Consider the following 25,196-nt stretch of genomic DNA (forward strand, 5'->3'; position numbering starts at 1 on the left):
GCACCTGCCAAAGACCACTGTCTATAAGTAGTGAGACAGTGAGATGCCTGCACTGTCCACTGTAGGGTAGACCATAGTAGACTGCCACTTTCGACATGATTTTTTGTTGTTTTTTTGTACATCAATGACATATTTTAGAAGCAGGAAAGAAAAACTTACAATAAGAATACTCAACAAAACATTAGGCTTTCTAGAGAAAAGACTAAGAGGCTTGAAATTAAGTCAGAAAATATGCAGGGAGGCCAGGGAATCTCTCCTCAAAGGGGTCCATCCACCTAGAAAACGTGCCCTGGACGTGAGCCCACCCCACACACAGGGTGGATGGTGCCGGAAGAAGAGAGACGGCACAGATGAAGCGCGTTCTGACATTTTATTCACTGGTCATAAATACAGTCTTGTGCGCACGAAGGGGATCACGAACAAGGGGCTAGCACCTGGAGCGTGACTGTCGCAGAGCGCTCACTGCTTCACCATCACTGGCCGGAGGACTCCCTGCAGCTGCTCGGGGCGTACCCCTGATCAAGCTTTTGGCTTTGTGGCGATCCTCCTGCTGGGGCAGCAATTTATTCTTGGCTCATTCTCAACAATTTTAAAAAAATCATAAAAGATCGAGTGTTTGCAAGAAAATATCAAAGAGGATAAGATTTTGAGTTCTTCTCAGAGTCTAAAAGTAAAACGGGGAGGTAAGGAAGAAGGAGAGAAAGGGGAAAGATGTCACGGGTGGGCCAGGCTTCTTCCTTTCCCCAGAGCGTTTTAAAAAAAAAAAAAACGGGGAGGTATTAATGCTGTTTGGAGATGGGCTGCGTCTCTCTGATGAGCCACTCGAGGGCTTCCTGGCGGCCCTGTTTTTGCAGTTCCTTCCCGATCACGTCCCTGCAGGTCAGGTGGTAGTTGTTGAGCCAGTCGCACTGCAAGAGGGAAGGAATACAGACGTGGTCTCACCATCACACCTTCACCAAAGGCTGTGCAGCGAGCAGTGAGGCCCCATGTGCTGAGATCACAGGATGAGAGTAAAGGAGCACAAAACCCTTTCTCCCTGCTCATGGACAAGCGACCTCCTTGTGTTCTACCTCCCTGGAAATAGATGGGACGAGGCCACATGGCTGATGGTGAAAATGCTCCTGGAACCATCTACTGCCTGTGGACTGGAGTGAGTGTGAGGGAACCACGAATGCCTGATGGCAAGCCGTGGCTCTGGGCTTCCCTGAATGCAGAGTAACTTGTAACCGGGTGTCCCCCTCGACAGCACCCCTGGAAGCCATGATGCAAGAGTGGGGGCAGGGGTCTCACAGCTCCTGCACCCACCCTGGTTGCCTCAACTGCTGTGAAGACACATCTGAGGCTGTCCTACCAACGCGCTGAGTTTCCTATCCCGTATCCACCTACAAAGCTGAATAAACTAGGATCAGTCAAGCCGGTGAGGGTCTTGTGAGTGTGGCCGTCTAGATGCACCCAAAGCCTTTGGAGGTCAAGGACTGCGCTGCTGCAGGGTGGGGTTGGGAGTAAGCCTGACTTTCAGAGCCTCAAATGAATGGGGCGACCACACCAGGCAATAAAAAAGAGGTAAAAAAGTATGGAGCCCGATGGGACTTGGGGTGTGTGTGTGTGTGTGTGTGTGTCTGTCTGTTGGGACGGGGCGGGGGGTACTGATGCGCTGAACCTGATGACAAGGGTTCTGCCAGTCTCCTCCGGGTGAGGAGTGAGGGAGGATGAGGGCTGGAGGGAAGCACGTTCTGCCAAGAGAGTGACAACCCACGCTCTGCACTGCCCCGAAGGGGGCCTGACCACGTCACATCAGACAGACGGGGTGGTGTTGCCGAAGACTGACCCAACTGGTGCTCCTATGCCCACTGATAAGCGCCTACTAGTCTTTCTGGGAGGTGGGGAAGAGGGGTGGGATATCAAACGCAAGCAAACGGCTGCACGTCAGCAGCAAGGCCAGGCAGGGCTTAAGGCAGCCTGCCGTCCAAAGCAGCTCAACAGTGCAGGAGGCAGGAGCAAGCCTGGGGCCACAGACACTCCCAAGACCCTTTTGGTTGGGGCAAGCTGGGGCACCCGCAGGGGGCTGGAGCAAGGTCACAAAGGCCTTGGCAGCCTGCAGCACCCACATTCGTGTCCAACCAAAGTCCTCTGCTGCCACCTGGTGACAAATCGATGGGAATGCAGACCTAACCCCAAAACTCCCTAAAGTTTCTACTAAGACTGTTTGGGAGACGGTAAAGGGCAATGACTGGTATTTTAAAAGCCCAAAGGACAGAATCTTGCTGTGGAATATTACTATGCCTTCTTAAGACAGAATGAAGCCCCAGATTTACTGAGTGGTATATGGGAAATGAACACTTTTGCTAAAAGAGATAATAAATACACTCTGCTTGGAATATTAAATACTGTCCTCTACTTGTAATTTGTGGAAACTTGCTAATGATTCCAAGGTTAGAAGATATTATCTGTCCTATAAAAACTAATTGGCTAAAAGAATAGTTCAGTGATTGGGGTATGTAAGGTACAGTAATGAACACTGGACCAGACAGAGAACACTGGTCTTTGTCCAATGTCATGGGGGAGTCACAGGTTAAAAAGACTCTCTCCCTCAAGGAAAAATGGCCTTGCTTAACCTTCCTCAATGCACTATTTCCCTGGATAAAGTGGAAGGTCACGTGGAAGAAATGTCTCCTGACTGGTACACTTCATGCGGACAGCAAGGCCTATGTGACCTGGAATCACTTGGCGGAAGCCACCGCCTTGGGCTTCCAAGAGGGCAAAGTGACTTATTAGTAGAGGGTCCCTTGCTAAGACCCTCGAAGCTGTGCTCGAGGGCCACGAGGAGAGATTGGTTCCTTGGGCAGAGGGCTGTAAGCAGGGTGGCTCCCATGCTCACTTCTGTGTCGTCATCCCCTCTCACCTAAGCCACCCCTGTGGGGACCAGAGAAGAGCCCCAGGACCGCAGGAGAGACTCTTCCCGCTGAAAAGACACACCTGACACTGTGCTGCTGACAGGCTGCTTCCTGTTCTGTATCCATCTACAGACTGAATAAACCAGCATCAGCAGGGCTTGTTTGGGTGCTGTGAGTGGGAACATTTGGCTGAATCGAGGCACTGGTGGTCAAGATGAGGTGCCCAAGCACAGAGGGAATCTAAGCAGCAAGCAGATGACCTTCCTCTGTCACCCTTCTGTGAGCTGGGTGAGGCAGAGAGGGGGCTCCTGGCTGGGAGGGCCCGTTCCACAGCCCGGCAGAGGGGGCTCCCCAGCCCTCAGAGGCACTTTCCTCTAGTGCCAAGCACAAGGCCCACGCAGGCTCCACTGAGGGTACGTTTCTGCCTCAAAAGCCCCTGGGATGAGGCCAGTGGCTGCCTCTGGTAACAAATACTTCTTATTCCTAGAGTGATGCACCACGCTTGTCCTGCCTTTGGCTTCTGCTACGCATTTGCTTTCTGCTGGACTTCTGCCTGCCTGCCTTGCTCTGGAATTTGTGTCCTTCTGGCTTCTGTCTTCCTGGCTTGGGCCTGACCACCTCACAGCAGACAGCCGGGGTGGTGGTGTTTCCACCCTGTTTTGACCCTTGTCCCTGCTCTGACCTTGATCACCTGCCTGATCCCTCAAGCCGTACTCCAGGTTCCTGGGCCTGCCGCCTCAGCTGGCCTCATGAGCCTGGGGACCCGTGCTGGGATTTGCAGGGGTTCCAAGGCCTGTCACCCTCTGAGCCTGACAGGTGAGCACTGCTGTGCGTCTGCTCTGTGACGGGCTTCAGAGCCCAAAGCAACAACCTCTCTCCCTGCCTGTGACAAAACTCGGCATATGATAATAGCATTTGCTTCTCAGTTCCTTAACGTTTCACGCAACACCAGAAAACAATCTGGCACATGCAGTGGCCCCACCCACCCACAAAAATGCAGGGAAGACACATGCCCACGTTTGCTAAACACGCCTCAGGGCAGCTATGGCTCCGGCCCTCCTGGAAAGCCACAGCACACTATTCATTCCCACCTGTGAAGCCCTACCATCCCCAACAGTGAGGCGAGCAGGGCTACATCTACCTCGAGACCCAAAAATACAGGAAAAGCACCTCCAGTCCTCAGGAGACCTAGGATTTTCCAACTCAGCTGGCCTAGGCTCTAACTTAAAAATGAGAGCGGAGGGGAGAACGTAGGGCGGCTCCCCATCCCACACGCTTCTGCCCTCCCCCAAGGCCTCCTCTTTACCTCTTTGTCTGTAAGAGAATCCACATCTATCATTTTGGTCTGTATCGGAACCAAAGTTAGAGGGTCGAAGGTCAGGCTTCCCCGGTTACTGAAGTTATACTGTGGGAGAAGGAAGAAAACAGAAGCTTTTACTCGTCTTTACCACAATGACCCGCCACGAAGTCACTCCCACCAGACAGGACCGTCCCTCAGAGCCGGGTGTAACTAGGAATCGAGACGTGGTTCACTGGTCACCATTTTTAATAGACACAGCGGATGCCACCTTCCAAGAGCTGCTCCACTGGGCAAACAACAACCTGTGCCACCAGGAAAAGCCAAAGAGAGCTGAGGGGCTCCCAGCAGCAGGTCCACAAGACTCCTGCCTGCTGTGATGGAGAAGAGGCACAGAGGGTGTCTGGAAGCAGGGGGATCTCTGGTTTTGGTTCTCGAGCCTCTGCTAAGGCGTAAGTCCCCCAGCAGATCCCTTTTTCTGACATCAGCCACGCAGCCTGCTGTGACCCCGCCAGGCCCATCAGGTGACAGGTAACAGGCCCGTCCAGTGCACGTGGCATGGAATGGCCGGGGCACACAGGGCACGCTGGGTCTCTGCTCCTGGCAGGGCCTGCGGGAGTGAGGGGAGAGGCCACTCTCAAGAAGAGTGACGTCAGTGTGCAAGCAGAGAGCAGACCCCTGCAGTCAGCTTCCCTGAAGACTTAGGAAGCCACCTCCCTCCAACTGTTCCATTTCCAAAATCACCCATGGAGGAGGAGCAAACAGGTCTTCTAGGTCAAGCCCAGCACCTAAAGCCTGCGACCTCTTGGTAATGTGATGGGGAGAGGGTGACACACCTGTCTTCCAGAGGGCACCACACCTGTGGGGCCCGACCCAGGGGATAACTCGGGCTTCCTCAGCTTTACCTGATAAAAATCATCTGGGGCATTTGTTGAAAATAGTTCCCGGGCCCCAGCCGTGGAGATTCTGCTTCAGGGTCTGGAAGGGGCCTTTAAGCGAGCACCCCTCCCCCACAGCAGAGGCGGCTTCACGACAAGAAGCTGCCTCCAGTAAAGTCAGAGCTCCAGCTAACATCAAGCAGGGGCCTGCCTGGGGCTCCATGAGGTCCAATTCTGGGTCCCAGTTCACTAAGGATTTTCCTTCTGGCTTTGCAGAGGAGAATGAATTCCAGGAGAGACACCACTATCAGGGGAAGGAGGCTCCATTTTGGCCCCAGAATGACATGCTCTTGGTTCCAAGGACAAAAGTCCTCATCCTCCCCCATTAAGGAATAAGGGAATTTTAAAAACAAAAACCTAATTACTCACCTTGGTCTTCACAGGCACCACCAGGACAACATTCTCAATGCGAATTCCGAAAGCCCCATCTTCATAATACCCTGGCTCTAAAACAAACCAAACCCCAAAATGAGAAGCAGCCCACGATGAAGATAAGCACAGAGAAGCTTGCACTCCTGGGATGACAGCGCTTCCCCGAAGGAGAAGGAGAAACAGATGAAGGGCCACTCAATCTGGGTGTAAGAGCCCAGAGACGCCTCCTCCCGCGGGGCACTTTTTAATAGGCACTTGAGGTCCAGACAGAGAAAGACTCAGAAGTTCCTGAGAACTGGCTGCAGGGTAGGGAGTACAATAACCGAGGATCCGCCAAATAAATTATGGGGCATATCCGTAAGACACAATGATGCAGGCAGTAAAATACATTCACAAAGATGCGGTAACGATATGGGAAGAGACAAGAAGCTAACAGAGCAAAATATTAAGTCATGTTTCCCCTGGGTGTCTGGATTACAAATGATTTTCATTTTCTTCTTTATACTTCTTTATACCGTTCCATAGTCTCACTTTTTCGACAATGAATATTTATCACTTTTATAATCAAAAAAGGTTGTTGTCTGTTGTTGTTGTTAATTCAGGAAGGAGAAATTATTTCCAATTTACTTTATAATAATTAAAATATAAGAAACAACAAAGAGCTTTCAGAAAGGCCAGAGGACCCACGCACACCCTCTAGGTGAGGGACACCTACCATCAGTGACAATCATGCCGGCCTCCAAGGGCTCATCAGAGAATGTTTTATAACTGATGCCACAAGGACCCTCGTGAACATTCAGAAAAGACCCAACACCGTGTCCCGTCCCGTGCAGGTAATCCAGGCCAGAATCCCATAAAGCTGAGCGGGCAAAGGAGTCAAGAAGGTGGCCTGAAAGACATATTAAGAACCGCTTGGTGATTCTGTACAGTACTTTTCAACTTGCAAAGCACTTTGGAGATTACATTTGTTATGTTTGGCTCCAGAAGGTGAAACAGAAACCAGCGGGTAAAAGTTACTGGAGGATTCAGGTTTCAGCCCAGCACAAAGAAGAACTTTCTAACAGTCAGAGCTCCTGCGGAGGGCAGCTCCCCCCCCAGTCAGAGCTCAGTCTGAAGCTGGAGGATGCAGGTGAGGAATGGTCACCCGTAGCAGGTACGGGCTGCAGTAGATGACACGGACGTTCCCTTCCCAGCGCTGGGACCCTGCAGTTTCAGAATTACAAGATGAGATTCTAACCAGACTGCAAGCATGAGGAAAGTGGTGCCCAGGGAGATGAGTGCCAGCCTAGCCTAAGCAGACTCAAGGCCCAGGTCTTGTCAACTCCCCGTGCAATGGCCCACCCACCCATCCTCATGCAAAACGGTACATATCTCAAGTCAGGTTCTCAGTAAAATAAATCCCAATGAGGGTCCTGAAAGGAGGCACTGGCCCAGCACTGAAGGGCAGACAGGAGGCTGCACCAACTTCCTCTGGGGCCCTGAGGCCTTCGTGCCCTGCTGCCCTCTCCTGGGAGCCACCCACATGGGTCACCCGACACCATAATTGGTCAGGAGGGAGGTTCACACCTGACCCTGGGCCCAATCCTGAGCCTGGCTCCCTGAGGTCCTCTCAGCTCCGGCCACGCAGTGCCTCCGTTCGCCCAGGATGGGCCTGAAGTAGGCTGGGGGCTGGGGCGGCGAGGGAAGGACATGTTCCTCCACCCAGACTTAGACACGTCTGATGCCTGAACAAGAAAAAGCCTGCCGTGTGATTGAAGGAATCACCTACCTTTGGTTCCAGTCGGGAAAACAGCTGCACTCACAGCTATGTGGCCCTTGAGGACATATGTGAAGCATTCCTGCCAAAGAAAACCCAGAGGGCATGTTCAGGACTGGCACAGATGTTTTAATCCTGTAGTTTTTGGGTAGTTCTGAAAACCTTGCCTCTGAAGGTTTTGTAGCAATACCACAGAGAAAATCAGAGGAAAAAGGAAAAAAAATCTGGTGGTGGAAAAAAACCTTGGCCTTGGTACCAATTTTCCAGAAAATCTTGAAATTCGATTTAATAAAAGAGAACTGACTGAGAGATGACCCCGCGAGTCTTTCCCTTGTAATGAACACTCTGCCATATTCTCTGCCATCTGAGCCTCAGAAAGACTGGGGAAAAGTACTAAAAAGTACTGATGACACTAGCTAACCCTTACTGAGCTATTCCTCTGTGCCAGGCACGATACGTACAGCACTGTACGTTTAATCCCACACTTCAAGATGGAGGCACTCTTGCCATCCCCACTTCACAGAGAGATGAATGCCAGGTCGTGCAGTTCATAAGTGGCAGCATGTGGCCTTGGAGCCAGGCAGTCCTGCTTCAACCTCTGTGCACCTCACCACCATCTGTACTCAGGGTTTAGTCCCTACTGCCTGGACAAGAAAAGTGCTGTTTGGAAGGGTAGTGGCTTGCCAGTAAGGTGCAGAGTCAGGACTAAACCCCACACTGTTCAATCTGGTCTGGATTGAACACAGTACAAGAAGAGTCACACCAAAGGTAGGTATCTGGACCCAAGGTCAAACCCTTCTTCATTTGCTGGTGCCTACAAGTGAATGACACAAGGGACCAACACTGGGAAATCTGCCCTGCTCTATCCCATAAAGCCCTCTTCCCTGGGCAAGCTTCCTGAAGGAGCTCCCTGGAAAAAGAGATATACTCAGAGATTCAACCAGTATTTGCCAAGCAGTGACTATCATCCAAGAACCTGCTGGTCTCACGGAACCTTCACAGCCAGCCTTGGAGGTGAGTACTCTTCTCACCGTTTTTATGGATGGTCTAAGTGTTGAGTTCAAGGTCATGGAGTCTGTAAATAGCAGAGAAGATCTGAAGCCCAGTCTCCAGACTCATGGTACACATCCCTCTACCTTACAGCTGTTTCCTCTTTTCCATGCCAGACAGACCAAAAACTGAGCAGTGCATGTCATTTCAGAGGGTTCCTAGAGAGTTGAGCCTATAAATAGGAACGCTGAACTTGAAAAAAGAACGGGGGTAGCTTTCAGAATCAAATCTAGACACTGTTCGTAAAAAGGCATACATTTCACTACCCCACTCCCTTCCCCAAAGAAATTTCCTGACTGAAGAGAAGGCCAAAGCTATTAAAACTTGAATCTGAGCCACTCTGACCTTAGCAGACAGAATGCTTTTAAAATCTCTCCAATAATTAATTAAATGGATGTCATAAAGCAGATAAGACTGATTCCACAGTAATGAGCTATTTTATTGTCCCACATATAATTTTTACTTATGTATACAATCCTTTTCACAAGAGAGAACTGTCAAAGAGCAGAGAGGGCCTCTCGAGTTTTCTCTTACCTTCTCATAGGCCGTAGGGGTTCCAAAATGCATGGTACGAGTCACATCTGTGGTTCCATCCCTTTCCAAAAGGAAGGACAAATTAGTTGTCACTCAGAATAAGCTTTTGCTCAAATGTGAGACAGATGAGGATGTGGAGAAATTAGAACCCTCATGCACTGCTGGTGGACATATAAAATAGTAGAGCCACTTTGGTAAACAGTTTGCAGTTCCTTAAAAGGTTAAACATGGAGTTACCCTAGGACCCAGCAATTCCACTCCTAGGTAAACCCCCAAGAGAACCGAAAACATATGTCCACACAAAAACTTGTACACGATTGTTCACAGCAGCATTACTCATAACACCCAAAACGTAGAAACAACCTAAATGTCCATCAACTGATGAGTAAACAAAATGTAGTATACACATACAATGAAATATTATTCAGCAGTAAAAAGGAATGAAATACTGATACACACTCTAACCTGGATGAACCTTGAAGACATTACGCTAAGTGACAGAAGTCAGCCACTGAGGCCATATAATTCCATTTATATGAAATGTCCAGAATAGGCAAATCCATACAGACAGAAAGTACACTAGTGGTTCCCTGGGTAGGGGAAAGTGGGAGGTGACTGCTAACAGGAATGGTGCTTTTTTGAGGTGATGAAAATATTCTAAAATTGATTGTGGTGACAGTTGACAACTCCGTGAATAAACTAAAAACCATTAATTGTACACTTCAAATGAGTAAGCTGAATTATATTTCAATGAAATTGTTAAAAAAAATAAAATGAGACAAAGTGTGAATGCAAGGATGGCCCAGTGTAGTGGGAGTGAACTCAGTCAGGCCCTGACAGACACACTCTTGGTCTACAGTGTGAGGACTGTTTCACGGAAGACACCATCCCTGGGGTTATGAATGAAAGGGAGGTGGACAAAGTAAATAGGAACCTGTTTCTAGCAAAAGAAGGTCAAACTCTAATTCCTCCTGTCAGGATAGCAAGCGGTTTACTGGACCCTAAAAATACCCAAATGCATCTTTTAGAACACCCTAATCCACCCCTTGACATAGAGTAACTTCTAGAATCCTGCTAAAATTTAGAAGTGAACCAAAGTTACACCATTACCCAAGAAATCCAAATACCCTTAGCTTTAGGCTTTTATTAACTCCAACCCACACGTCCCAAGGCTAGGTTGTGGCTTCCATCTCCACCAGCCAAAGTCCCAACTTCAGTGGAGAAAGGAGCAGTAAAAGGCCTTGCTCGTGCTCTCTCAATGCAGACAACACCTACTCCTGCTCCTCCTCGTGGGTTCCACATCAAGACCCAACCAAGTCTTGGTTTCTCTGAGAAACTATTCTAGATGATGACTGTGAAAGCAGCAAGGCATGAAGAAGGAAATTCAGAAATTCAGGGACAACCCTCGTTTGCCATTCATTCATTCAAAATTAAGCCCTCGGGCTTCCCTGGTGGCACAGTGGTTGAGAATCTGCCTGCCAATGCAGGGGACACGGGTTCGAGCCCTGGTCCAGGAAGATCCCACATGCTTGCGGAGCAACTAGCCCGTGAGCCACAATTACTGAGCCTGCGTGTCTGGAGCCTGTGCTCTGCGACAAGAGAGGCCGCGATAGTGAGAGGCCCGCGCACCGCGATGAAGAGTGGCACCCCACTTGCCACAACTGGAGAAAGCCCTCGCACAGAAACGAAGACCCAACACAGCCAAAAATAAATGAATAAATATATAAATAAATAAATAAATAAATAAAAGAAAAAAAAGATTTTTAAAAAAATTAAGCCCTCACTTCACAAGGCCCTGGGGCCACTAAAAGTCTGGGGAGCTGCCAGGTGGTTTATGGGCTGGAGCAGACTTCCCAATGGTTCTGAAAGCTTACTTTCAGTTATTTATTTAGTGTTTAACAGCTTCCAGCCAAGGACTAAACATTTCTATCAAACAGTCTTTTGTGGGAACAGGATCACAACTGGGCTGTTTCAACAAGGGGTGAAAAAAAGGACAAGACGTGGAAACAATTCCATCAGCGGCTGGCGCAGAACGAGATGACCAGCTGAGCACTCTCGGCTGGAGCCTGGCCTGTCCACCTACTCAACTGCCTTGACTCAGTGGAGTCAAGCTCTACGCAGCCCCGATTCACTTACTTGTATTGAGCACCCGAGTCAATGAGGTACACCTCATCCAGAGACAAGGTCCTATTCGTCTCAGGGACTGGCCTAAGAAAGTTAATTAAAAATTAATTATTCCACAAATGTAAATGCTTCCTGAATCTGGGAGGAGGGAATACAAGAGTTCTTTGTACTGTGCGAACAATTTATGTAAGCCTTAAATTATATCAAACTAAAGTTACCCAATAGGTTAATTATTTCAACTAATATTAACCTTCTACTATTCAAAGACCCAGTCAACCTATCTCCCCAGCAGATAAAGAGGTCGGGAGAAGGAAATAACATATTTCTTTGTATCTTCCTCCATTTGTGACTGGAAGAAAACAAGTGTTCATCAGATAATTGTAAAAGCTACAAAAATAATAATCAATAGAAGCAATAAGACCAAGCTGGGAAGTGGGAAGAGAGCAGCTGCAGTCATTTGTCTTTTTTTTGGCGGGGGGGGGGGGGCGGGCGGGGGGGTGGTCCAGGCCGCTGCCTCAACCTCCACTTCCCTCCCTCAGTCCTAATCTCACCAGGTGCCTCCCCACTTGCTTCCTAGACCACCAGACAGGCAGAAGGTCAATGTCTCAGTCTGGGAGAAAACCGAACGGGATTTTTGCTGGGGAAAAAATCTGATTTCTGATCTGATTTTCCATGCCTTTTTCCAGACAATATGCTGCACTGGGAAAAGCTAAAAGGGACGCGAGCATTCCAAGTCTCCGCCCTGCAGCCGAGAGAGGTTCTCAGAGAGGCTCTCCTTCACTTCCAGGCAATAAGGGTGAAAGTGGGCACTCGAGCCCAATTGGGAGAAAAGACAACCAGACATGGGCCCAGTTTCAGCACCCTCTCTGTCAACAGGCTTCCAACAGCCACAATGAAGAGGCACCAAAGGAGAAGCAAAATTCTCCCCCCTTGGTCTGAAATTATTTATTGTGTTAATTATATGCAAAATTCTAGAGTAGTATCCAGCCAGGAAATTCATCACCTGCATTAAATCTAAGACAAAACTGAAGTCCTTTTGCTATTTTAATGTTGGAACAGAGGCATTAATGTGAGAGAACTGTACAGTCACATATCTGTGACTGTCTCCCACACAACAGCTTCAAAACTTGTCCCAAGACTAAAAACTCTAAAGGCGATTAAAAAGGCGGGGGGCAGGAACCTGTGCCCACGTACAGCACTGCAGCACAGTGAGACAGCCAAGTGTTCCTTCACTATGCACATCACAGGTGGGGAGTGAAGGACTCAAGATGCCCACACGAGGCAGAACCACGTAAGCCAGGCAAAGCTGAAGCTGGAGCCCCATTTCCCACCACCTCTACAGGCAGGTCTAGCAGTCCTACATTCACCAGTGTCCCCTTTGTCTCACAGTGCAGGGATGCGTGGCTCTGTGGGCCCGTGGGCTCTTGTAGGTCATGTGGCACAAACCCCCATAGGCTGGGGAGGAGAGAGGTTACAGATTATCTCTTCAACCACAGCAGGGCGCTCCACAGCCTAGCGATAAACTTTTTGGTATGGAGGTGATGGCGCTCACAGGATGTTTGGACTAGTGCATCAAGAGGGCTGCCACTGTCAGAAAAGAAAAACACTAAACATTCTAACTACTAAGATTCAGGGATTGCGGCTTCCCTGGTGGCGCAGTGGTTGAGAGTCTGCCTGCCAATGCAGGGCACACGGGTTCGAGCCCTGGTCTGGGAAGATCCCACATGCCGCGGAGCAACTGGGCCCATGAGCCACAATTACTGAGCCTGCGCGTCTGGAGCCTGTGCACCGCAGCAAGAGAGGCCGCGATAGTGAGAGGCCCGCGCACCGCGATGAAGAGTGGCCCCCGCTTGCCACAACTGGAGAAAGCCCTCGCGCAGAAACGAAGACCCAACACAGCCATAAATAAATAAAAATTAAAAAAAAAAAAAAAAAGATTCAGGGATTATGAATACAGATCCTGCAGCCTCAAAGGAAAGAGGGACAACCCGTCTGACATCATGAGAATGTCAACGCGAAACGTCTGTGCCTAAGAGTTGGCTCCCAACAGGCAGAGGCTTGGGGATTTAGAGCAAAGAAGAGAAAATAAGACCTCCAAGGTCGTATTTCCCATATAAGAACAATCTCAACAGACACACGGAGGTGGGCGCCAGGGCCTCTGGGAAAATAATGTCTCTCCCCTGCTCAGGCTCCTGCGCAGAAGCAGCAGCAGAGCCAGGCGGCGTGCTCCTCCGCATGCCTTACGCGTAGTGAATGATGGCGCCGTTGGGTCCCGTACTGGAAATCGTTGGGAAGCTCAGGTCCACAAAGTCAGCCTGCTGCCTGGAACAGAAAGACACACAAGAGCAGAGTGGTTTAAAGGTTTTTACTGTGCCAAGAATCAGGGCCCTCCCAGCTTCATTTAACTTACCAAGGAAACGAGCACAAGGTTCATGGGCCCCCAAAGTGATCCTTACCTGCGGAATTCCTCAGCTTTGTCGGCAGCGGAGATCTCCGTCACGCCACCTTTGGGCACCTATAAGGGAAGTTGCTTATAAACCACTGGGGTGTGATAAATTCATCCGTCTCCTACATATTATAGGGGGTGCATTAAAAGCTTACTTTTTCCTCAATCCCCATGTCCCAACTGTCCAATCTATAGGACACAGCATATGTCTCATCTTTACAAGGAGGGAATTTCCAAAGGCTCTTACCAAAGCCATCTAAAAGTAGAAGCGTTTCTATACATTTAATTTTTCACTCAACTATTTCCCTCAGTGTTATATCCTGAAACCTCCCAAAACTTAATACACCTAAATTTAAAAATTAAAAAGCATCCCCACCTAGGATATCATCCTAAGAAAGTGATCCTAAATAAATAAAAAAGATAAATGCAAAGATACTATTACAAGGTGTTTGGTAAGTGCAAAAAAAATTTAAAACAATCTAAACATTTGAAAATAGGAGGAATGGGTAAATAAATCAGTCTAGCTACTAAACACAGTCTCTATTTGAATCATTTTTTTAAAGACCTCAAAGCACATGGAAAATGCTCACACTATGATAAATAAATAAACAAAATACAAAATCGTAGCTGTACAGGGAGAGATATGTAAAAATGATTTATATTGGAAAAACCATGTACACAGATGAACAATTGCCAAAGAGGAAAAAACTGTTACACCAGTGGGAATCAGGGTGATATTTTCTTCTTCCAATTTAAGCTACTTTAAAAGAGTTGTTTATATAATATTTAAAGTGAATATGATATTGTTTAATAAGAGCACAAAGAAATCACCTTCCTGTCAACTACAAGGAGTGAAAAGGGCAAGAAACTAATGCCCAGGAGTCAATTTAATATAAAAAGTTTTATGGCTTAAAGTTCAAAATATACACAAAGATCTTTTTTCTCTTAACACAGTCAGCTTGCTTGTAATATCGTTAAGAGTCATTTTTTCTTATAATGAAACTCCACTTAGTTATAAGACAATTCCTTAACCAGAAAGTATCCATTCTGTTAAGGAATTTCTTTCTTCATCTTTGTTACTACTATTTATAATTAAAGAATTTTTAAATACACACCAAATTTCCACAAAGAACTATTAAAAGAGAGTACTAAAATTAGATCAAGATCTTAGACCTCATGGTCAACCAGAGCCACAGTTCAAATCACATGTAGATAATTTCTGAATAATCTATATCCATGTGTTAAACAAAGACTAAGAACCAACCTCTTTCTCCAGCCAGTTAAAGAGTTCACAGAGGGCAACGGCATCTTTAATCTGTGCAAATAACAGAGACATTTTTTAAAGTTATTACTGAAAATCAGATGGGCAGATTCAAAGCCCAGCCCTAATGTGATACTGAGAGGGCTGTACTCTTATAGGGCTACAAACCATCAGCAATCAGGGCTTTACATGCAGGCATTTCCTGTGAACAAGTGTGCAGCAGTTTCCACTACGGGGGAAATGGCTCCCCTGCTGTTAAGTAGTTCAGGCACCGTCAGGAAGGGGCCCACCTCAGAGCACACACGAGCACCCTCGGAGGGGTCATTCCTGTACTACTGGAGCAGGAAAGACGGGCCACTGTCAAAAGCCGTCTCTGGGCCCCAAATCTTTCTAGATCCACTGCTGGCCTGGAAACACACATCTAGGCGTCTTCAGAGGCTTCACCTTCATCATCACCATCACCTACACTATCTTCATCAATCTCCTCTTGTGTTTTATGTTATATTATGTAAAGATCTAGCCCATCCAGTATTTTATTTCATTCTCTCATTAACTCTGGAAAGCTCAGAGAAGTTCCCACCTTGTGCCAGGCTCAAGGCCACACAGCAGGTGAGGGAGCTGGGCCTCCTGACCACCATGCCTCCCCTCTTCTGCACAGGCTGCTTTACTCACGTGAGCTCTCCTCATGCCTTCTGATTCAGCAGAATTCTTCACAGCTTTGGCGATGCAGATGGGGGTGTAAGGCATACAGCAGCGATGATCCTGGGGCGAAAGGCAGTCACAAGGGAAATCGAGTGTGGCTCCACTCACCCAAGACCAAGGCTATCACCTCTCCACCCAGCACAGCACACTTCAGACAAATCATTGGAAGAGCTCCCACTCAGGACCCACCCAGCTGTCCCCTGGGGCCCGAAGACCTGCCCTTTTTGGTTGGTGACTCTGAGCATGGCAAAAGGTGCTTGAGCTCATCCAAAAAGATAAAGTAAAAACATAAAACAAGTTATTTCTCGTCTATCCCCCACCCCGTAGCTTTTTGAGACTGCTGGCTGCCAGCCATCAGAGAGATACTGCTTTTCAAACCTCCAAGGTCATGGTCAGAGTTCACTAACAGATCAAAGCTTGACCGAAACAACCCCTTTCTGGCTGCACAAAGGAGGCTTTTTCCCACTGTCTAGGGACGCACATGACGGATGAGGGGGGAGGGGAGGCTCCTGCTCCTTCCTGCCTCCTGCTCAGGGATCGGCTACTATTAAAGGCCTGATCTTAAAGGGCCTTAAAGGGCCGGGGAAGAGCCTTCCCAATTTGAAAACAAGTTAGAATCCAGCCCTGTGTTACAGGGAGTGGGGAGGGATTTTGCACCACCTTGCACTTGCACTAGCACAGAGCTTCTCAAAGGGCTTTCTCTCTCTCCACTCTCCTTGCTCTCTCTCTGAGATACCTACCCGTCATGAGACAAAGGCAGGCATGATCCCCAAGGAGGTAAAGCTCTGAGTAACTATGTCATGCAGTGTGACAGTGACAGGGGTGCAATGGCAGGCCAGGTCTAGAGGGCCAGGCCTGGGCTCCTCCCAGGATGGCCCACTGCTTAGTGGAGGAGAGAGGCCCAGGGCAGGACAGTCAAAAAGGCTACAGCTAAGGTGCCTTGAACTCCTGCGCCAGGCCTCAGTTAAAATGAGGGGGAAGGTGTCAGCTGCTTAGCACCACCCAGCAGGGGCTCAGTCAAAGGCAGGGCTATCAGTATCATTTGACCTTTGATAAATCCCCAACTCCCAAAGCCTCCCTGGGCCTCAGGTCTCCTTAACTATGAAATGTGGTGGGAGAGGTGGGTGTAGAGTAGTGTCTCCCAAACGTGAGATACTCTCATACCACCTGCACAGGTCTTACCCTAGCTGCTACCCCCTGGACCCTTATTTACTAAGACTTTTCTTTAGACTATCTTTGAATCAACATAGGTTACTGAACTCAACTCTCTCTTAAGAAACAATTTTTATAATATATGGTCTCATATGCTAATCATATTTTTTTCTAGTACACACTAAAACACTTTTTTTATAGTTGATATACAGTATTATATAAGTGTGAGGTATACTACATAGTGATTCATAATTTTTAAAGGTTAAATTCCATTCAAAGTTATTATAAAATACTGGCTATATTCCCTGTGCTATACAATATATCCTTGTAGCTTATTTATGTTATGCATAGTAGTTTGTACCTCTTAATCCCATATCCCTATCTTGCCCCTCCCCCCTTCCCTCTCCCCACTGATAACCACTAGTTCATTCTCTGTAACTGTTAAAATGCTTTTTAAAACAGATACATTTAAATAAACCTAAGTATGAATGTGTACCACCTAAAATCATCTCTCATGTCATGTTTTGGAAAACACAGAACTCAATGGGTTCTAAAAGCCTCACACTCCAGCCCAAAGGGCTCATCCAGGGAGACGACACCTCTGACCCAACAGCCAGTCCTGGAAATCTGCCTGAACAACCTCTGCTTCAAAGACAAGCCGCACGATGCCAGGACTGGAAAGGGCCTGGCAGCTGGAGTGGCAGGTTTAGATGGGTCTCTGGGGCTACCAACCTTGGGGATGGCCTCGCTCACGGCATAGCTGGCCTTGTCGCTGACCCACACCTTCTCCCTCGGGGAGAGGCTGGCGCACAGGGTCTTGAGCTCGCTCAGGATGGACTTGTAGGGAAGCACCTGGATTCTGTATTCAGCTTCCAGGCCCAAGTCAAGCAGCAGGTGCTCCTTCACACTGGGGACATCTGTGCGGTCGCCATCAATGAAGAGCCTGCAGAGGGGCCAGAGGTGAGGTGACAGAAAAGGCGGGCACAGGAGTGAGAGGACGAGAACACAGACCCACACACAAGCGACAGGCTCTACCTCCCGGCATCCAAACCAAGCAGTTTCTCTTTCCTCCATGCCTTTCCCAAATCCTGCTCCCCAAACTGTGTCCCCTGCCCTGTGTATGCTGTCACCTTCCACCCCATTCCCCAAGCCAGGACCTGGGCACTGTCCTCCTTGATGCTCCTCCTTCCCTCCTACATTGAGATCTTTGAACCTGTAGCCTAAACACCCCCCAGACCTCTCGAGCTTTCATTTCAATGCAGCCTGGCCCAGTCACTGCCCAGGTTCAGGCCACTACCGTCTCTCACTTGGATCCGTGCCACAGCCTCCTAACTGGTCTCCCTGCCTCCAGTCTTCCCTATCCACCCTATTTTTTGCAGCAATCATAATTCACCCCGTAATTTCACTCCAATCATAACATTCTTTATGATTTACAAGCCTGACCACGTAGTTCCGTGTGAAAAACTCATTCAGTAGCTCCGCAGCATCGTCAGGACAAGAGCTCAAGCTCCTGAACCTGGCTCACAAGGCCTTCCTTATGGGGGCCCTGCCCACCTGCCGGCTTCCCACTCCAGGTTCCAACCACACTGGACCACTCTGGGTCCTCCACGCACACTGTGCTCTCTCCTGCCCAGAGCCTCTGAAGACGCTGCTTCCCCTGCTTAGATCACTGTTCCTCTTCCTCCTCGCCCCCTACTCACCTAGCTAACCCCCATGTACCCTTAATCTCGGACTCAATATTACTTTCCCCAAGAGCCTCCTCTGACCAGGCCAGGCCCCTCCAGTAACACCCGTACCCACCCCAATGACAAGTTAGTGCCCACTATGTGCCCGAATGCCCTGAGGAAACCTCTCATCTCTGCAACTCTAACCCAGGACGCTGTCTGTCTCATTCACCCCAACACCTAACAGAGACCCTAGCACATAAGAGGCACTCAATAAATACGTTGTCTGAATGCAGAAAGCCATCCAAATAAGAAGAGCAATGGCAGGTTGGCCACAAGCAGCAGTTTAAAAGAGAAACTGACAAGGCACAGCTCAGGGGGTTTTTCTGTGTCACTTCTGACCTTCCAAATGACTGGGTCTATTTGCATCGTGGACCCAGGATTGTATAACAGAGCCCATATTCCCCTTGGCATTGGCTGCTGGGAAATCTGGAATCAAATGTATGGCCTGAACAAGACTTTGCAGCAGGAATTTTGTGAACTAACCTCACTCTCTCCAGTTTTGTTCTGATGTCCTCGACCACCTATTTTTTTTTATCTCCTCATACTACAGAGACTTTCAGAGATTTCAAATCATTTTCAGGATTAAAAGAGAGGCAGGATATAAATAAATATCTATTGTTAAGGAAGACAAGAAGGGGAAGGAAGAGAGGCAGCAAAGGGAAAAGGCAGGAGAAAAGCAGCGCACTAGCGCACGTCAGGCCGAGACTGGCGGGCACGGGCCAGAAGGGGGCGACTGGGGCTCCGAGGAGCGGTGGGGAAGGACTTTCAGGCGCGGGGCCAGCACTCACATGATGGTCTCTAGTCCTATGACTGCATAGGAGAAAAACACTGGATTGTGCTCCACATCTGATCCTCGGAGATTGAACAGCCCTGAAAAAAAAAAAAGGTCCTGTCACCTGCCTGAGTGAGAGTTTAAGGGGCAGCCTGTAGAGCAAGGGAAGAGCTTCCACTCGCTAGGGAAGCACTGGGCGGCATCTCTCCGAGAAGCTGGGAGCCTCACTTCCTGGTCCCACCTCTGAGCTGCAGTTGCTCATATCCGCCAAATGATGGCACCAGAACTGTTTCTTATGCTACCGCATCACCATCCCGAGAAGGGGATGGAAGAGTTATTAGTCAGAAAACCCAACAAATGCCCTCCAGACAAGAGTTGAAATGGTCCACCCGGCGGTGACCTGCCAGGCCTAGCAGGCCTGACGTGCCACAGAAAAACGCTCTGGCACTCCCAAATACAGCGGAGGGGAGCCAAGCACTCGCTCCCTTCTGAGGGGAACGACCTAGAGTAGAAAAACTGAGACCCACCCATGAGGGAGGCCAGATGAGGCCCCCTGTGTGAGGGTCAAGAGCCCCAGGAAGGCGGGGCTTCCCGGCAGAGGAACAAAAGCAGTGAGTCAGCAGGGCTCCGGCCCACGAATGAAAGCCGAGCCTGCGGCCCACCCGGAACCACGGCTGGGTGGAGGACCTGCCTTGGCCAGTGTCAGGGGGTCTAGTGAGGTCACTGCGTGTTGGAGAAACTGGAGGGACCGGCAGAGAGCACAGCTCTGGTCCGAGGACTTCCAGCTGCCTCATGCTTGCTCCCCTGAGGATGAGAGTGCAGAGAAGACTCTGGCGTAAAAAGCACTGCCTCTATTTTAAAATCTGGCTTCGCAAAGTAAAGCAATGAGGCAACATGTTTTTCCTATCAGACCAAACTAGCACTCTTTTTAAATGACAGCACCTGGGGCTGGCGAGGGTGTGGCAAGAGGGGTGTATTCATACACCCCTGTGCAACCTTCCCGGCAGGTACATGGCAAAATGGTCAAAAGCCCTGCCATGCACACACCCTCTAATCCATAACTCCACCTCTAAAGCCAACCAGAAGTTGGAAGAAAATTATCTGAAACTAAGACATGGATTGTGATGCACCAAGTACTCTGATGTAACAAAATCACGAGAAAATTGGAAATTACTCAAAGGGCATACGTAGGGGAATGGTTAAGTAAATTATGATACAACCATATGATGAGATATTTAATATTCACTTAAAATTATGCTTATGTATGCTTAGAGTATCCCGATACATTGGAAAAAATATAGCTACAAAATTATATATGTGCAGAATGTTAACTGTGATTCTCTGTGTGTAAGAAAATTATAGGTGATTTTTTTTTCTTCTTTCTACTTCCTCTGCACTTTCCAGGTTTTCCGCAATGGAAATGTGTGTCTTTTTAATAATAAAGGAGAGAAATTAGCTTTATATGTTATTTCCTCTGATGTTAAAGTTATTTAGTTAATTAGGGATATAAATCACTGACACTCTTGACAAAGTTTGGAACTGGGGATTAGAGAGCTAGGACACTGTGCAGTAAACTTTCTTTCTCCAGTGAGAAAAATCAAAGGATAAGGCAGTGCCTTGTCTCAGGTACCCTGGGTCAAATCCAGTCAGAAAATAGCAGACAGAATAAGAAGATTCCTTCAGGTTCTAGAAGGCACTGAACAATTCCATGGGGATAGTTTAAGGTCTAAAGATTAAAAAACTGCTATTGTACCAAAAGGCTTGTTGAAGAACTTTCAGTTCCTGAGTTTTCTGAAGTAGAAATATTTGTAGAACATCCTCATTGTGAAGGACTTGGGGATATACATGAAAAGGATAAAGAAAAAAATACCTCCTATGATCTTACTTCTATACCCATAGAGACACACGAATGTTGACAGGCACCAAAAGTTTGTTGGAAATGTCCCTCCTCAGAGATGTCACAGTCCTGAGTAGACTGGCCAGAGGGGGACATCATCACAGATTTAACACCAGCCCCTGGCTGTAATACAGCTCCAGACCAAGCTACATTTCCCTCCCCGACTCCCTATAATTACTTCTCCATCCTACTTGGCATATCATATACCCAACTGGTGACAGTCTTTTGCTTATTCCCTGGCCACTCAGAAAGCTGAATTGCATGAACACACAGATTCCCAGAGAACCAATGCAGAGACTGGGTAACACACCCCAACAGTGAAACCAGAGCACTCACATGCAATCTCATCCAGGGCAGTGACCACAAACCACACGACGTTCCTCTCGGCCATTTTCAACCGAAGATCTACAACCTTGTCCTTCCAGGAGATGCCTGCAAGAAACAAATGTACTTGCGACTCCAGCCCTGGTCTGGTCCCAGGGACCTGCGGAAGCCAAGTGAAAGAACCCATTCCAAACATTTTTAACCAGCACCATATCCCAGGGAGCATGTTATCTGAGCAGACAGAAGGCCCAGATTCAAGCCCCATACATGAGAAGTGACTCTAAGCTAGTTGACTGTCAAGAGCCCTGACTGCCTCAAAGAAAAAGTAATTCATTTGTTCATCCAACAAATGTCTATGAAGCATCTACACTTCCCAGGCATAGATATCTGCAGGTACCACGCTGGTCACTGTGGTTACAGCTCTGAGCTACATGCAGTCCTTGCGCTCATGGGGCTTATAATCTAGAGGGGAAGACAGACAATTAAACCAGCAATTAGTGGGACTTCCCTGGTGGCACAGTGGTTAAGAATCCACCTGCCAATGCAGGGGACATGGGTTCGATCCCTGGTCTGGGAAGATGCCACATGCCTTGGAGTAACTAAGCCCGCGAGCCACAACTACTGAGCCCGTGAGCCACAACTAACGAAGCCCGCACACCTAGAGCCCGTGCTCCACAACAAGAGAAGCCACCGCAATGAGAAGCCTGCGCACCGCAATGAAGAGTAGCCCCTGCTCTCCGCAACTAGAGAAAGCCTGCGCACGGCAATGAAGACCCAACACAGCCAAAAATAAAATAAATAAATTTAAAAAAAGAAACCCAAAAAACCAGCAATTAGTTACACTTCTGTACAAGGAGCTTTGAGAACACACTACCCAGCAGAGAGAACTCACCGAGTCTTAGAGGTCAGGGGAACCACTTTACATTCCTGGAGATACGAGACTTGCCTTTCAGTGCTAAGACCGAGGAATTCTCTACAGTCTGACTCAGTGTGACAACCACTTCCAAATCACACTTGCACTGTCAGACACAGCCACGGCCTCCCTGCTCTCCCCAGGATGAAACTGGGGTCCTAGAGGAGCTCACCCCATCAGCACCACCACCACCACCACCCAGCCTGAAACAGCACATGTAACGCAGGGCGCAGCCACCTGTGAACACGGCAGGCATCTGTCTTATTCACCCAGCACCTAGCAGTGTCCTGCACACAGCAGGCACTCATGTCTGCTGAACAGAAGTTTTACCAGCCACACCTGCTCTCCCCCCTTCTATAAGCAATAGGTCAGAGCCTCTGCTTCAGTTGAACAAAACTCAGAACACGCTGATGGAAAATGTTTAGCTGACCCTGGGCCGCTCACTGGACCCATCCCCCTAATCTGTAATACCCTCAGATGAGGGTGTCACAAGGAAAGCAAGCTGGGGGCTGTCCCCACAACTAAACGCTGCTGTGAAGACCAGCTCGGGAATGCTGTTTCAAACTTGACTGAGAGTCTGGGCTGTAACGCTTTCTTCCCAGGACCCCTCTGGGCAATGTGCCTACATTCCAGACATCCCCCATCCACCTCTCCTCTGCCGTTTCTACAGCAAGGCTCCCCCCCCGGCAGCCCCACCTCCCCGGCCCTTCCCTCTGCACTCCTCACTCTCCCATAAATCGCACTTTCATCGCCCACAGAATGTTCACAGAGCTTGCCCCTCACTCACCACTGTCACACAAGCCAAAGAAACCCACCCACACCCGAAAGTTACTAAAGCAGAGGACGGACAGAAGGAGGGGGCCTGGGAAGGTAGACCTACAAATGCTGACAGAAGAAAAGGAAATGGAATCTAGAAACCTCTAGGCTCACTACAGTCCAATAAAAATTAATTTAAAAAACAAAACAAAACAAAAGACAATCTGCTAAGGCTGGGGTGTGTATACAACCCAATCAGCTGTTGACACTGATTATGGATTAATAAATATGTGAGAAGGAAAAAAAATTTAAATAAAGAAATAAAACTCTCAAGGTGACTAAATCAAAAAAAGAAAAGAAAAGAAACCTCTAGTCTGTTTCCAATATTAGACACGTTAGAGGGGCAGTTAGCAACTGAATGGTAAAAAAGCCATCTCAGCAGCACCCACAGGTCTGCCCAGAAGAGCTTTGCAAGAATAAACTATGCCAAAGTAGGTGGTAAGTAGGTGGCAACTGTGAAAACAAACTGAACTCCTGCTGCATCAAATGCCCCATGTGCCAGGGTGGGGCAAAATCCTCCAATCAGCTCAAGCTCGACCTGGATTCAGAGGACTTTCGTTTAGGTGAAGGGGCCGATGGTCGGGGGCCTTCTGGGCACAGCCGTGGTTCTGACCTGTGTAATCCAGGCCCAGTGTGATGAGGGGCTTGCAGGGACGCTCAGGACGGTCTGTCCAGATCTTGTCCACAAGGTTCTCCTTGACAGGAATGAGGTGATGGCCAGCGCTTCTCAGAACCTTGGCCATCTTCTTCCAGTAATCTGAGGAGAAACACACGTGGTCTAGCTATGAACTGAACACCCTTTACAGGCAGCAGGGCTTTGAGAGCCTGGCACCTTCTGAAAGGCTATCCCGTGGCCCTGTGCTAACTCTTCTCCTCACCTTGACCTTTGTTGTGACATCAAATCATGCTGAGCCCCCAAATGTTCCACAACCCACAAGCAAACAGGGAGGATGGAGAGGCCTCTAGAACTCACTTCCTCACCCAAGATGAAAGGGCCTATGCTTACTCACCTGTAGGAATGATCAATGGGTCCACACCAACCCTGGATCCTTCAGGAAGTACACTCACCAGCCAGTCTTCCTGAGTTGGTGTGTCCTTCAGACCTACAGAGTGAAGAACAGATGAGAAGCAATTCCCAGGGGACAAGAGCTCATTGTCCTATCCAGAAGAAGGCAATTCACCAACATCATGATAGCAGGGTCTTTATTAAGTACCTTCTTCAAAGAGAATTGACGGCACTTGGAAAATCTGACCTTAATCCTGGAAGGCTATGAAAAGTGTAAGATGCTATAAAAGGAAAACATAAAGTAAGATGGTATATAAGGAATGGGTGAGACAGAAGAAAAAAAGAAACAGGATTTTCATTAGACCCCTGGTAAAAGGCATCCCAGGAATCGCTGCAATACAGGTACATGGTGTCATCGTGAAGATCATCTTGTATCAGTCTTCGGTCACTTTACCACTACTGATGATGAGAGGGTGGGTGGTGATATGGTGAAGGCTGGAGCTGGGAACCTCCCTTACATCGCACACCAGGTAAAGGGAACACACACCACAGTGCCCTCCCCTTATCTGGAGGGCAGCATTGCAGAGTGAAGGCCCCCACCAGACAACCAGGCCTGACTGGCAGCAGAGAAACGTATCCAAAGACTGTAAGAGGGACACACAGGAACCCAACATCGTGTCTTTAACTGGCTCCCTGGGCTTCCCAACTACCAAGAGCAAACAGTCATAGGACACCAAATAAGCTTCAAAAAAGGAACTAAAGTTATTTTTATATCCCTCTTTTTCTTTAATTCAACCCAGTATCTTGTATGTTTCGGATGTATACTTTTTTCATCAAATTTTTGCTAAACAATTAACATTTCGGTAAAATATTAAGAGCAAAAGTTCACATATTCTGAAATAGTACTGTTCTACTATTCTCCCTAGCGAGTACTGATAACCACATAACCACAGAAGGGAAGTTCAAAGGTTTGTAAAGAAATGAGCTCATGGGACTTCCCTGGTGGTCCAGTGGTTAAGAATCAGCCTTCCAATGCAGGGGACGTGGGTTCAATCCCTGGTTGGGGAACTAAGATCCCACGTGCCTCAACCACCTCGATGCCAACTAAGCCCAGGTATCACAACCACCGAGCCCGCACGCCTCAACTAGAGAGCCTGTGTGCCGCAAACTAGAGCCCACGCGCTTTGGAACCCGAGCACCACAACTAGAGAAGCC

At 48.3% G+C, this 25,196-nt stretch overlaps 1 protein-coding gene and 1 long non-coding RNA gene across 4 annotated transcripts in view; one reads left to right on the plus strand and one right to left on the minus strand.

Moving 5' to 3' along the window:
• Positions 1 to 356: 356 nt before the first annotated feature.
• Positions 357 to 25,196, minus strand: part of XPNPEP1 (X-prolyl aminopeptidase 1) — a 53,460-nt gene continuing 28,620 nt past the window's right edge. For 2 of the 3 annotated variants that reach the window (XM_082408318.1, XM_082408320.1), the window contains 16 exons: positions 23,986 to 24,078; positions 23,589 to 23,732; positions 21,259 to 21,354; positions 19,042 to 19,123; positions 17,259 to 17,469; positions 15,345 to 15,434; positions 14,676 to 14,726; positions 13,422 to 13,480; positions 13,210 to 13,287; positions 10,978 to 11,049; positions 8,842 to 8,902; positions 7,270 to 7,339; positions 6,217 to 6,390; positions 5,499 to 5,575; positions 4,201 to 4,299; positions 357 to 908 (listed from right to left, as the gene is read on the minus strand). In XM_082408318.1, the coding sequence (XP_082264444.1) occupies positions 780 to 908; positions 4,201 to 4,299; positions 5,499 to 5,575; positions 6,217 to 6,390; positions 7,270 to 7,339; positions 8,842 to 8,902; positions 10,978 to 11,049; positions 13,210 to 13,287; positions 13,422 to 13,480; positions 14,676 to 14,726; positions 15,345 to 15,434; positions 17,259 to 17,469; positions 19,042 to 19,123; positions 21,259 to 21,354; positions 23,589 to 23,732; positions 23,986 to 24,078 (1,586 nt within the window). In that variant the 3' untranslated portion in view covers positions 357 to 779. The remainder of the gene's footprint in view (positions 909 to 4,200; positions 4,300 to 5,498; positions 5,576 to 6,216; positions 6,391 to 7,269; positions 7,340 to 8,841; positions 8,903 to 10,977; positions 11,050 to 13,209; positions 13,288 to 13,421; positions 13,481 to 14,675; positions 14,727 to 15,344; positions 15,435 to 17,258; positions 17,470 to 19,041; positions 19,124 to 21,258; positions 21,355 to 23,588; positions 23,733 to 23,985; positions 24,079 to 25,196) is intronic. The other variant, XM_082408319.1, reaches the window with a different exon arrangement.
• LOC309636215 lies at positions 7,346 to 12,140 on the plus strand. Its single transcript, XR_014249310.1, has 2 exons — positions 7,346 to 8,271; positions 11,652 to 12,140. It is a non-coding gene; the product is annotated as an uncharacterized lncRNA (long non-coding RNA).

Source organism: Balaenoptera borealis, assembly GCF_965194805.1.
Source record: "Balaenoptera borealis genome assembly, chromosome: 10".
Classification (NCBI taxonomy): Eukaryota; Metazoa; Chordata; class Mammalia; order Artiodactyla; family Balaenopteridae; genus Balaenoptera; species Balaenoptera borealis.